The 12,986-nt window shown below is 37.3% G+C and overlaps 2 protein-coding genes across 2 annotated transcripts; both read left to right on the top strand.

Annotated features, from left to right (window-relative positions):
- Positions 1-1,055: 1,055 nt before the first annotated feature.
- On the top strand, positions 1,056-3,001 carry LOC101171658 (thyrotropin subunit beta-like). The gene is made up of 3 exons (XM_004068796.4): positions 1,056-1,107; positions 1,193-1,389; positions 2,383-3,001. The coding sequence occupies exons 2-3, from the start codon at positions 1,228-1,230 to the stop codon at positions 2,659-2,661; spliced, it is 441 nt and encodes a 146-aa protein (XP_004068844.1). The 5' UTR covers positions 1,056-1,107; positions 1,193-1,227; the 3' UTR covers positions 2,662-3,001.
- Positions 3,002-7,070: 4,069 nt separating this feature from the next.
- LOC101171405 (mitochondrial glutamate carrier 1) lies at positions 7,071-11,901 on the top strand. Its single transcript, XM_023954940.1, has 10 exons — positions 7,071-7,146; positions 7,767-7,857; positions 8,139-8,264; positions 8,508-8,563; positions 9,651-9,741; positions 9,826-9,944; positions 10,081-10,276; positions 10,380-10,534; positions 10,630-10,705; positions 10,809-11,901. The coding sequence occupies exons 2-10, from the start codon at positions 7,838-7,840 to the stop codon at positions 10,966-10,968; spliced, it is 999 nt and encodes a 332-aa protein (XP_023810708.1). The 5' UTR covers positions 7,071-7,146; positions 7,767-7,837; the 3' UTR covers positions 10,969-11,901.
- Positions 11,902-12,986: the final 1,085 nt, after the last annotated feature.

The raw sequence follows: 12,986 nt of genomic DNA, 5'->3' as shown, positions 1-12,986 counted from the left end.
CATCATTTGTCAAACTTTAATGTTTCAGTTCATCAGACTATTTTGGATACTATACAAGAATAGAAAAGTTAATATTAAGAGCACTTTTTCAGTATAGATTGTTAGAAATAAAAATATTTAAACCTACATCACAGGTTCTCAAAAAGTAATTTCCACTTTCAACAATAACAAATGTAATTCATTTTTTACGTTTGCGTCAATTAGCTTTTTGGAATTCCTGTGAATAAAGTTTTCCAAATCTTTGCAGAAATGTGGGCATTCTCTGAATCTCTGAAACTGATTTTCTTTTAGATAGTTTTCCTGAATACGTGAAATCATCATAAAGGTTGCACAATTCAATATCACTATAAAAACGGGCAGCATTTTTACAGCTGAAAGGGTAAATATCTTGCCATCTGTACCTTTTTATGTATACATGAATCAGATAAACTCACTCTAAATTTCTATTTGCCAGTGTTCAGAACAAGTGTGAGGCATGAGGGTTAGTCCATCTTGATACTGCTGACATTTTTGTTCATTTTTAACCAAGAACATACACGCAATTCTTTGAACACGCACTTACACATTCACAGAATTTTCTGCATCTTTAGAAGTTTCACTCACTCATGTACTCATTTTGGGATCACAAAGGTCTGCTGAGCCTATCCCCCCTGTCATCAGCTGAATGAAGGATGAGCCCTGAACATGTTTTCAAGTCTATCACAGTTAAGAGGTCTTAGTTGATAATTAATCAAATCACATAGAGATGTGTTTGTTTTGGAAAAGGTAATAAAAGTTAAAATTTTATTTTCTCCTTTTGAAACATGCATACTTTCAAAAAGGAAGTTAATTTTTCTTTTGTTATTTTGTGACATCTAGTGGAAAATGACTTGACTACCTTTGGCAGATTAAAATGTTTATTTCATCATCCTTCATTATATAAAATTCATTAAACAAATTCATGTAATACACCTAATGGACTGAAACAATAGGAGACCTTTTTCGTCACAGATTGAAGATAACGCGTAGTTGAGGCTGAGGGGGATTATTGCGATGTTCAAATAAATACTCTATAGCCTAGATAGTCAGACTTACAGTCACCAGCAAGTTAAAGTGATCTTTAAACAGGTGGATCTTTGATTTTTGAAGATAAAGGCTTTGAAGATAAATTTGTAGGCTTTATTTAATGTTGTTTTTACATTTTTCTTTGCAGGCTAAACTCAAGTTAAGCCAAACACATCTCTTAAGATGAACACTGTACTGTTCCCCTTTTGGATGCTTTTCCTGCTGCTGTCTCCAGTGGTGCCAATGTGTTTACCTACTGACTTTACACTGTATGTGGAGAAGCCAGAATGCGACTACTGTGTGGCAGTCAACACCACCATCTGCACAGGGTTTTGCTACTCAAGGGTATGTATGTAATTATCCTTTGTCAAACCAACGTCAAATGAAAATAACTTTGTGTTATTTTTGTAATTAGACACATTTAGGCATTAAAGCTCACTGTCAATTTTGACCACTCTGAAAAAAGAAGACTGTTAATATGACTTTATGAGAAATATGACATTTTGGAAACTGTTTTGTTTGCACAGGATGATGTGATTGGTATCTTTAGACTGTTTTAAAATCAGTAAATAGATACAATTTTAACAGTTTTCCTCTATAAGCAAATATAACACTTGTTGAAACCTTGCAGATTAGGTGCTTGTTTGAAACCAATACTCCTTTTTGTATTTTTTGGTGCTACGTTTAAAATGTGTGTGTGTGTGTGTGGGTGTGTGCGTGTGTGTGTGTGTGTGTGTGTGTTTTTAATATATTCTCTTTTCTCTCTCTCAAGAGAAAAAAAAGATGTGTGGTTTTTTATTCTTTCTTGATTTAATTCCTTTAACCTATTGGAATATTTCTTTTTGTCTGTTATACCAGTATTTGCAAACCTGATAAAAACTAGAATTTGTTTTAATTTTGGATCACTAACAAATTGTTTGTTTTGCAGCACTTTCATTTTTTTGCGTCAAGTAGTACAGCAAACATAATTTCATAGATATTTAGCAAAAAAAAGGAAAAAGGTTGCTTGTATAGACCTTAAATTTAAAACGTGTAATAAATAGACATTTACATATATTGCAAAAATGGTATGCATCTCCTGAAATATACATGTGTATCTTGACTAAATTTTATGTATCTGAAGTTAATTAAGTTAATTTTCTTTTCTTTCTATTAAAATGCTTTCGTTCTGTCCTTAATACAAATAAAATGAAGGAGAAAAGAAATGACATGTTGATTCCGTAACCTACTATGTGGTTGTGATGTTGGAAATTTAGCCTCTAAAGTATAAAATGGAAATGTATCACTCTTATTCAGCAATATGTAAATTGTTGTTTATCCCTTATGTATATCCTGCAGGACAGCAACATGAGGGACATTTTTGGTCCACGCTTCCTTATCCAGAGAGGCTGCACATATGATAAGGTGGAATACCGATCAGCTATCCTGCCTGGCTGTCCCCTTGAGTCCAATCCTGTTTTTACCTACCCCGTGGCACTCAGCTGCCACTGTAGTGCCTGCAGGACTGACAGTGATGAGTGCACGCATAGGGCCAGCACAGGCGGAGGGAGGTGTACCAAACCAGTTCGACTAGTCCATCCATATCCAGGCCAGAGCACCTATATGATCCTGTTTTGACTCTTTGGTCCTCTTTCTCAAGTTGTCCTTCTTGTCAACCTAAAATGATGTCTTGAAAAATGACAGAAAAAAAACTTTTAAGAGATACTTGCAATGTATCTGCTTTTGCAACTACAACTTGCTTACCTGTACTTTAATGACTTTGGTGGCCTATTGTGCAGCAAAATAGCTTCTCAGATAACCATGAGATGAATTCTTGTCACCTTTTTTTTGTGCATTACAATGATTCCTTGTTCACAATGTATTCACTATCTTTTCCCAAATATTTTCTCTTTAAAAGGGATTCTTTGAATGTTACCTATAATTAAACGTGCAGAATCAAAGCTCTTTGACTAAGCTTTTCTTGACTTAATCACATCCTGTGCCGTTTATTTACTACAAGCAAACCTTAATCCAGTGTCTCTCCACAATGTCACCTCCTGCTGCTAAATTTGGATTCCTAGTCATTCTGGAAAGAACATGATTGTTGACAAAACACTTTTTTATAACCTGTTGGTCAAGGGGGGAGAATTGACATACTCTAAAGACAATTCACCAACACTAGACTCCTTTTCAGAGTTTTTTTTTACCTCTACTTTTAAAACGTATTAATGTGAATCATTTCTGTCCACAAAGGGAGTTCAGGGGGACAGCTGCAAGTATTAATAGCCTGGTATTTTAGTCAGAAAAAATATCTGCCATGACTCCCTATGACATTGCCCTTTCATCATATCGCATTCTCTTCAGTTCGTTCATGTAATCATTGGTTTTTGTATCATATGTTGGTCAGCAGGCTCTCAAATTTTGACAGACTTTGTTCAAACTAAAGTAGAGTAAAAAAAACATCTGTTAACTTATCTTGTTGGCAAACGAGTGTTAAACTGGTTTAGAAGTTTGTGTCATGAACACGCACACATATATAAGTTGACCTTGTTAAACCCTTGGGACCTGACACCAGACAGCCAGCTGATAGTATTACCACAAACTACTACAGTATTTCATTAGTTCATTTTTACATCTTTGTCCCGAAAAAGGAATAAGGCTTTACTCACAATGTCTTGCATTTTAGTGGCAAGGTTAAATAGACAAGAAAGCCCCTAAAAACGTAAACAATTATCTAAAGATTAATAAAAAAATACACAATAAATTGGAAAACAGCAAACAGTGTTTTATCTTTGGAGTTATGAAACTTTTAAAAGGTCTTGAAAGCACCAGTTTTCTTTTATTTTGAAAGGTCAATTTATTTTCAGTTGTTTTTTGTGTGTATTTGTTTGCTTTTTGCTGGAAACGGTGAGTTTTTAATGTTAACCCTTAGTATCTGTTGACCAAAAATATATATTTTTAAAAAGCAGTTGCACAACAAACAGGTTTATATTTGTTTTTTCAACAGATGCTGGAAAGAGATTAAATGGGATGAAAATTAAAATGAGATTTTTGCTGTTGTCATATGCCATTCCCTACGTTTTCTATTTACTTATTAGCTCTAGTGTTAAAATATGATATCATCTAATTTTTACTTATTTGTAAAAAATATACTAAATATGACCTAAAGAGGAGTGCATGCTGCCTCTCCCAAATTATGAAAGGTACCACCCAGGGTTGCACAACATTTTAGCCTCTGGTCACAAGAAAACTATGCAGGAATCAGGTTCTTAATCCTCTGGAATGTGTTCAAAACACAGAGCTAAACCTATCTGTCTTCATGTAACTTTCCAGATGACTCGGCTGACACTTTCCTAGAAAAGGTTGTTTTTATTTAACCTAGACTGCATTTTTAACATCATAGGAATCTTCCATTTGTTGAAGTTGTCCTTTAGCAGTTTTTTAATGCAGCTGCAAAGAAAATGTGAGAGTCCCTCATCAGCAAGATAACACTCACAAAAACAGCTAGTCTTCAACTAAAAGCACATGGAATGTAAATGTTTGTTTTTTAAACTTTATGGTTACAATAAAAAATAAATGCCTTAAAAATATTTAAAGACACTAACCCAGAAATATAACAAACATTCTGATGCTAAATTCCTAGATGTAAGAAAAAAAGAATTTTAAATTTTATGTAATTAGTTTTAATCTACGCTTTGCAACAATGTTTCTTTAAAAACTTGTTGCAATCTGATCGAGGTACTGTACAGTGTAACCATTATAAAGAATACAGTAACACGAAAAGGTAGAATGTGTTTTGTATCTTTATAAGCACTTTGATATAGTGCCCTACTAATAACACCATTTTTTCACAATAGAATAGAATAGAATAGAATAACTGCCCCTGGCTTCGGTGTTCAGACTGAGGTGTGGCTCTACATGGGCGGCGTTAAGCACGTTGCGCTCCGCCCGCCGTATCATGTGAATCTTCTTCATATCTGCAATAATTGCTGAATTTTTCTATGCATTTTATAAATTTCCACGTGCAATATTTTAATCTATCTTCTTCAGGAGTGTATCCTGAGAAGATTCTCTCAGTTCTCAGGTGCAGGTTGGTTTTTGGAGCTGGTTTTAGATGGAATAGTTTTGTTGCAGACTCTCTAAATTCTCTATTTGCATAATCAATTAAAGTGAAGTGGTTCTTGATTTTGCTCCTTTTTCCAATGTCACTCATGTCTGTACGTTTTTGTGTTGATGTAGTCTGTTCTTGCTGCACCCGGTGCTCTATTCCATTTAACAAGCTTTTGCTACCGCTCCCCTGCTCAGCATAAACACGTATTGACTAATTATGAGCAGCTTGAAGAGAAAAAAAAAGAGAGAAAGAAAGACAGTTTGAAAAAACATTTCCCAGGAAGAAGCCGGCTCTTTTAGTTCGGTTTAGAGCCAAGGGATTCAGGCATCGCACCAGTCGTATCCAAAATCACGGATTTAGTTCATACTTGTGCTGTTTGGATATGCCTGCAACTGTCTACTACACATGTGTCAAACTCAAGGCCCGGGGGCCACATGCGGCCCACCATGTCATTTCATGTGGCCCGTGAGAGCATAAACGTTTTTAATTTCTTAAAATTAAATGTTTCTTTAGTTGATAACATATTATTTATGTGTAGCTCCTGTTGCAATTATTCAATGTTTGCAGGTCTTATGTGTGTATGCAGAAAAATTGTTGTCATCAAACCATCAGTTGGATGCAAGGCTGTGTGCAGCCTTTCTTTTATAATATGTTACACGTGTAATACATGTTCTCTAGATCAGTTTTATGTTATTTTTCTTTATTAAGTTTGATCTTTCATTAATGGAGTTATGTGGGTTTTAATAAGTGGACAAAAGTTAAAAGGATTTATGTTAGAGTAACAAGCAAACATGTTTTCTATGCAACTGTAATTGACACTTTAAAACGTTTTAATTAAATAAGTAATGATTTTTTTAACATTAAGGAGTAGTTACGTTTATTTTTCATTACATTCAGTTTCATGTATAAGTTATAACTGGCCCTTTGAGGACAGACAATATGCTGATGTGGCCCTCGGTGAAAAGGAGTTTGACACCCCTGGTCTACTAGAACAGCGATATACGTCTGAGCAGCGTGTATATTTATCAAACAAGGCAATCATCTCCAGGATTTATCTAGAAAATGAACGACTTCCGGCTCATTGACTTGCTGCGTCTGTGAACGCGCTGACGCAGAGGACGGTGGTTTGTTTGTCCATTGAGCAGAAACAGGGAATACATAGACGGAAAAAGAGACGACATTTGTGTTCTCTGGCAAATTTTGAGATATATTTATGAGATAAGAGAGCCATTTCGTTCGCCACCGACACATTACAGTTTTGTTCAGTTGCACTTTTTTGTTCCAGTTCTGTTGCCATAAATAAAAAGGGCTCTAAGCAGAAGTGTACATATCCTTAAATCAAAATAACTCCCCTTTGCTTGAATGAAAAAAAAAGTAAACATGTCACTATATTGCACGTGAAAACTTGTAAAATGACAAGAAAAATAGGGCAATTGAATTGACGAAGAAGAATTACATACAGTGGGCTTAGTAAGCGACGCGTTTACCCCGCCAGTACCTATACCGGGCGTTAAACTACGCCTTGGTCTGCAAAATGCAGCCACGGGTTTCTAGAATAGACTTTTTGAAGTTTATTAAATAAGCATTTAAAGATTTACGTCCACTGCATTTTAAAATGATTAATACGATCTAAATGTAAAGTTCACTTAATCTTCTCATTTAAAAAGCAGATGACTAATATTTTCTTTTCATGGATTTTGAAATGTGAGCTCTCGGAACAATACTGGTTCAGTTTTAACTTCCGGGTCTCCACAGAGCGGATTGATTGACAGATCTCTTGTTAAACAGGAACAAAGCGTGGCGGACTATTATCCAATCAGCTGCCAGGAAAGTGATTTTACTATTGGTCGTTGGATGTAACAGTCCACCGCCCCTTCTTTAAAACCCAATGGAAATTTCCAGTCGTTTTATTCATTTCTTCTTGAGCTGGCAGCGAGGTTTCTAAAGATACCTCACAGAACAACCCCCTTTTTTTAAAGCAACTACAAACGTAAACAAAGGACAGTTTTCTGGTGAGTAAACGAACAAGGTTTTGCTTGAGATTTTTTTCAAAGGGAAATTGGTTATTGTGATTTTTTTGGCTTCATGCTACGTTTTATCCGCATCTGACTGTCAAAACTGCTAAGAATGGGTGTCTGAGTTTTTTACCTCCCAGACACGCACGAGCCAACCGTTTTTAGAAATATGCGCGGGTCAAAGCATTTAGTAATATCGTACATTTAGACTACTTTGGATTCTTTTAAACTTCAAAATACTTTAACTTTTCAAACAGTTTCAGTTACAGATATTAGAAGGCAATACAATATTTGTCCAAGAATGCCCCACGAAGAAGTGATATGATTTGCAAATATGATTTTATGTTTAACACAGTTTTACTTCAAACTTAATCTACGTTAAAGGGCCTTAAATTTAGAAGCGCGAGGTTGGTATCAGATTTCTGGGAACTTCTGCGAGGGTGTAGTTATCTGGACTAGGCCACGCCCACTGCAAAGGCAATCGAGGGGATGAGGCCGCGTCATCTCCTCGTGACCGTAAAGCACATAAGAGGCTGTGCTGTGGATGGGTGCTCTGTATACAAACGGCTGCGTCCTGGGAGTCTCTCTTCTAACTTATCCCCACTTTCATTCTGTAGGACTGATTGGAGAAAACTGTCGGAACCCAAAACAATTTGAACCATTTGCCTCCAGTTGTGTCAAAGCAATCATGTCTCAGCAGCAAATCAGGTAAGTTATTTATTTTAGCTGTTTTCTTTCAATAATATTTTAATTTTAAATGGTTAAAAATCCAATTTTTTTTGGGGGGGGGGGAGTATTTTAATTCATCTTGCTTGAATCAAATTAATTTTTTATTTTGTGTGTAAAAAAAAAAAATAAAAAAAAAAAAAAACAATCTAAGAAATTACAGGTTTTGTAAATGATCCAGAAATAGAATTATAATTGAAACCTTCTTTTTTTTGTTATTAGTATTTATGTCCAACATAGTCAAACCTTTTCTGTCTCTTCAGCCTCCCAGCTAAACTCATCAATGGCGGCATCGCTGGCATTGTTGGGGTCACCTGTGTCTTTCCCATCGACTTGGCAAAGACCAGATTGCAGAACCAGAGACCAGGGCAGCAGATCTACAAGAACATGTAAGTATTTCTGAGTGTCTCCTGACTGACAGACTTGGCAGCACTCCACTGGCCCACTCTCTTTGACATTAGCTACTATGACCTTGTTTAATCCGTAAGTCCTTAGTGACGCACGGATGGTGTGGTGATCAGTGTGTGGATTTAGGAGGACATTCCTGACTTGGATTATGACAACTGTCTTTCCCTGTTAACTCTTTCCGTTGTAACTTTGTTTTTAGTCTAATTCTGTATTTTGTTTTTTAGGATGGACTGCCTTGTCAAGACAGTTCGATCAGAGGGATACTTTGGAATGTATAGAGGTAAGATTGTTACACATGTGCATATTTGACAGCTTTAAGCAGGAAAATATTCTGCAAGTATGAAAAGATTTAATGATTTTTGCCATTGCTATTGGGTACATTCTCATCTTTACCGACCAGTTTGTTTTGTTTGTATTTCAAATTGTGTGTTAAGGCTACACATCTAAAGTCACAATAACCTTTCAAGTTAAAATGAGGTTCATTTGAAAGAATGGTGATGTGATGTTTGTTGAATTAAGGACAGGTTTAAACCTACACAGAATGGTGACCACTAGTTGTGGTCTCTCTTTTATGAGGAATGCTGTTGTTGCATCTGTGTTTTTCATATTACAGACTTGGGTCCCCTGGGATATTGCAGGCTAGCCGATAAGGCGCAGCCACGCTGGAGGCAAATCATTTAATGGTTCTTACAATATTGCTCTATTTAAACTATAGGCACATGTCTTTTGTTTTGCCATCTGTTTCTTTCTGTCATCAGATTTCTTGTCAATAACGTCTCTGCTGTCCTGCTGTTCTTCTGTCAACTTGTTGTCATTCCCCCCCCCGACTATGGCTTGTGCTCCTGCAGACTTTGTGTGTTTTTTGCAAATAAATCTGTTGTGAAGTAACTGAGGATGAAATGGCCAAAGAGATGAGTTTGTGAGACTCCTCAAAGTCTGCTCACACAGTCTATAGAACAAGTTGGTCTGTCCTCACTAACCTGTCTTCATTCATCCTCTGTTTTTTGTTCTTATTAACTTTAATAGGCATTTATTTTAAATGTTCTCTATAAATTGGGCCTTGTTACCAAACACTGACTCAGTCATAAATTTGGCGTGAATATTTCACTGAATGTCATCTCTCGTTCTGTCTTGTTTCGCTTGTTCTTTACTTTGCTCTCATCTTTTTTTCCTTTTTATTTGCTATAATCCTAAACCATTATGACTGAAACTGCTTTAAATTGAGTATTTGTCCTGTCCTTAAATTAGCTACACAGTTGACTATTGTTCTTGTGTTGTAATAAAATTGTCAAATTTTTTACTTAAAGGTTTTGAATAAAACAGCTAATATGACATTGTTGCTAACTGTAGCCGTTTATTTGTCTCAGGTGCTGCAGTAAACTTGACCCTGGTCACCCCAGAGAAGGCCATCAAGCTGGCTGCTAATGACCTCTTTCGACAACACCTCGCAAAGAATGGGTAAGAGCGCTTTGTCAAGTATTCCTAAAAAGTAGGAGTGTTTAGTTCTTAGTAAATGATCCTAAAATATCCTTCTGTCGACAGAAAGGGACTGACAGTCTTCAAAGAAATGCTGGCAGGGTGTGGTGCAGGAATGTGCCAGGTTATTGTTACTACTCCCATGGAAATGCTCAAAATTCAGTTGCAGGATGCAGGCAGACTCGGTAAGAGCACATTTGACCTTTTGAACAAGTTTCTAGATTACGTGGCTTGGTGTGAAACCCCAGTGAGACCTCAAAACGTCCACATGAAGTTTTGCAATATTAACGTGAATCTAAAATACACTTATTTATTCCAAAGCGGCCCAGCAGCAAAAACCCATCATCATGTCGCCAACAAAGCTCGTGGCCACAAACGCCGTTCTCAGTCGTTCCTACAACTCTGGAAACGTGGTGTCTGCTCCGAGGACCGTATCTGCCACACAGATCGCAAAGGATCTTCTCCGGACGCAAGGCATCCAAGGCCTGTACAGGGGTCTGGGGGCAACACTCATGAGGTAAGATGAATCCTTTATTTCTGTTCACTGAGGGGAATTCAAGCTTGTCTGTATTTGTTGATTTGCATTCAAAGTCTGAAATAACTTTTCACATTTCTTGCAGGGATGTTCCTTTTTCTATTGTTTACTTCCCGTTGTTCGCTAATCTGAACCAACTGGGCAGACCCAGCCGGGATGAGTCATCGCCTTTCTATTGGGCATTCCTCTCCGGCTGTGTCGCAGGCTCGACTGCCGCCGTGGCTGTCAACCCCTGTGATGGTACGTTTTTCACGCCGTTAGTTAGGTCAGGGCTATTTGAGGGTAAAATGGGAGCGCTCGATTGTTGAAAATATCTATTCAATTCCTTTTTCCAGTTGTGAAGACCAGACTGCAGTCTCTGAACAAAGGTGCCAGTGAGGAAACGTACAGCGGAGTGGTGGATTGCATAAGGTATGCCTTTACTTTTGTGTTTAGCTGGTGACATAGACGCATAGTTTCCCTTTTGTGCATGTATATAAATAAAGCCCCCCCCCCCTCCCCCCTGTCTCAACAGCAAAATAATGCGGAAGGAGGGGCCCTCTGCATTCCTGAAAGGCGCGGGCTGCCGGGCTCTGGTCATCGCGCCGCTGTTCGGAATTGCACAAGTCATGTACTTTGTTGGCGTTGGTGAATACATTCTGAACAACGCTCCTCTAAGCCGGCTGTCTGCGTGAGACCAAATGTGCTGACGCGCCGTGCACAGCACCTGGTGGGAGAACGGGCAGCTACAATCAGTTTACATCGAAAACATCCAGGAAGACTCTGGATGCAAGGACCCATCATTTGATGACTGTACCATCTCGACAGCACAGTTGCACATGTACAATTTAGTGATTGAGTTGACTTGGCCGAGGCCATTGTTTGCACTTGAAACTGTTGGCCTTCCTGTTTTTGGGGATTCCGTTGCAGCGTCAACCTTTTGTTCCCAAACAGCTGGTTGTTTTTTATTCTTTTCGTTTCCCTCTGAGCGAGTGGAGGCTTAAGTTGTTTTACATATTTTCATATACCGTATATTATCTCAATTTTTATATTTGATGTGTGCTAGTTCTTAATTTCAAAACCCTAAGATTCTTCAAACTGTATTTTTGATATTTAAATTTTATTACTGACTTATAATCTGAAAGTTTTTTTTTTTTTTTTTTTATACATAGCTATACCTGGAACTAAGATATATGTTTTCTAGAGGATCCTGTATCTTATTTTTGATTACTTTTTGCATTTCCAGTTGAACAAATGATCAGATTTCAGATCTCTTGTTGTAACTCCAGAATCCTGTCATTTGGTTTACTGAAAACCTTTTTTTTTTTTTTTTTTTCTAAAATAGGTCGTTAATATTTGAATATTTGTGGACTACAGAATGCTACTTTTAGATCTTTTCTGTAAATAATTGTTATTTTATTGTGAACTGACATAATTATTCTTGTTGTTTTGTGTACAACATGGGTCACTTTTTTATGGTTTAAACAGTTTCAGATCAAGTTTCCCTCAAGCCAGCAGTCTAGACCTCCCATAAATAAATCCTGATAATGTGAAAGGAACCTGAATACTGTTCTGAAGGGACATTTGTTACTCCATTCACGCACACATTAAATCAGTTATTGACTGACCTCTATGTTGGGTTTCTTTTCATCTCCGTAGGCTACATTCTCAGTGTAGATCAGGGTTCTGGTAACTGGAACACTTGGGGTGCCATCAAGGTCAATCATGTAGGCCTTTTCTGGAGCGATACTTGATGTACTTCAACTGTTAAAGATTAAGATGAGCTTTATTAATCCCCATAGGGAAATTAAGTTGTAGCAGAAAGAAGAAACACTGCAGTCGGAGACAAATGAGCCTAGTGTAAATGTAACTAAAGTTTGGAGTTCACCAAAGAAGATTCTTCAGTGTAAGTTTGTGAGCACAATTCTACCAGATGAGTTGTAGAGTCTGATGGCAGGAATGACTTCCTGTACTGTGCGATGGTGTAGGAGGCTACTGCTAAAGCTGTTTCTCAGTTAGACCCCCACTTTGTAGAGAGGATGGGAGGGATTGTCCAGTTTTTAGCAGTCGGTGGATTAGTTGAAAAAAGTTTGACTCATCTGTTTTGTTTCACTAGATGCATCATTTACTCTGAAAAATACATACTTTTTAAGTTAAAAACATTTTATTCTTCTTTAACCAGAGAACAACAATGAAGGGAGAAGAGCCACAGGAGGCTCATGAACCTCAGAGTGCAGACCTCTGCTTTAGATGAACTGTTCTGACCTTTAAAGCGAGGTAAACGATAGAAATTGATATTGGACGCGCCTAAATACCGGTAAGCATCTGTTTGTGGTGCGTAAAAGGAAAGCTTCTGCCAACGAAAACAGGTTTTTCATAGCAGCAGGGTTATACAGAATTTCTGCGTTTCTGTTGCGTGCTGAGACAGGAGCGCTGCCTTGTGAAAACTTGTTCAAACTTTCAACATTCACAGGAAGAATCAAACCTTTGGCAAACTTCAAGGTCCAACAGTATGGATTGGAACTCTAGACGCACTAATCTCTGAAACAACTTGATCAGTTTTTGACCTAATCAAAGCCATGAGAAATCGATGTTTAGTTGAGCATTTAAATAAAAAAACAATTTTAAGCTGTGAGCTAAAGTTGCACAGCTTACTTAAAATCTGATACCTTTCAAAATAAAAATGCCTTTTAGTAAAGTTTGAGATTTTTGG

This window comes from Oryzias latipes, chromosome 5 (genome assembly GCF_002234675.1).
Source record: "Oryzias latipes chromosome 5, ASM223467v1".
Classification (NCBI taxonomy): Eukaryota; Metazoa; Chordata; class Actinopteri; order Beloniformes; family Adrianichthyidae; genus Oryzias; species Oryzias latipes.
Note: the sequence above shows the minus strand (reverse complement) of the source record. Positions and strands in the feature narration are given on the sequence as shown.

Bases quoted from the DNA above. Each gene is read 5' to 3' on its own strand.
- LOC101171658 (XM_004068796.4), top strand. From the start codon at position 1,228: ATGAACACTGTACTGTTCCCCTTTTGGATGCTTTTCCTGCTGCTGTCT. The intron at 1,390-2,382 runs GTATGTATGTAA...TATATCCTGCAG, and splicing joins CAGGGTTTTGCTACTCAAGG to GACAGCAACATGAGGGACAT.
- LOC101171405 (XM_023954940.1), top strand. From the start codon at position 7,838: ATGTCTCAGCAGCAAATCAG. The intron at 8,265-8,507 runs GTAAGTATTTCT...TTTGTTTTTTAG, and splicing joins CAGCAGATCTACAAGAACAT to GATGGACTGCCTTGTCAAGA. The intron at 10,535-10,629 runs GTACGTTTTTCA...TCCTTTTTCCAG, and splicing joins GGCTGTCAACCCCTGTGATG to TTGTGAAGACCAGACTGCAG.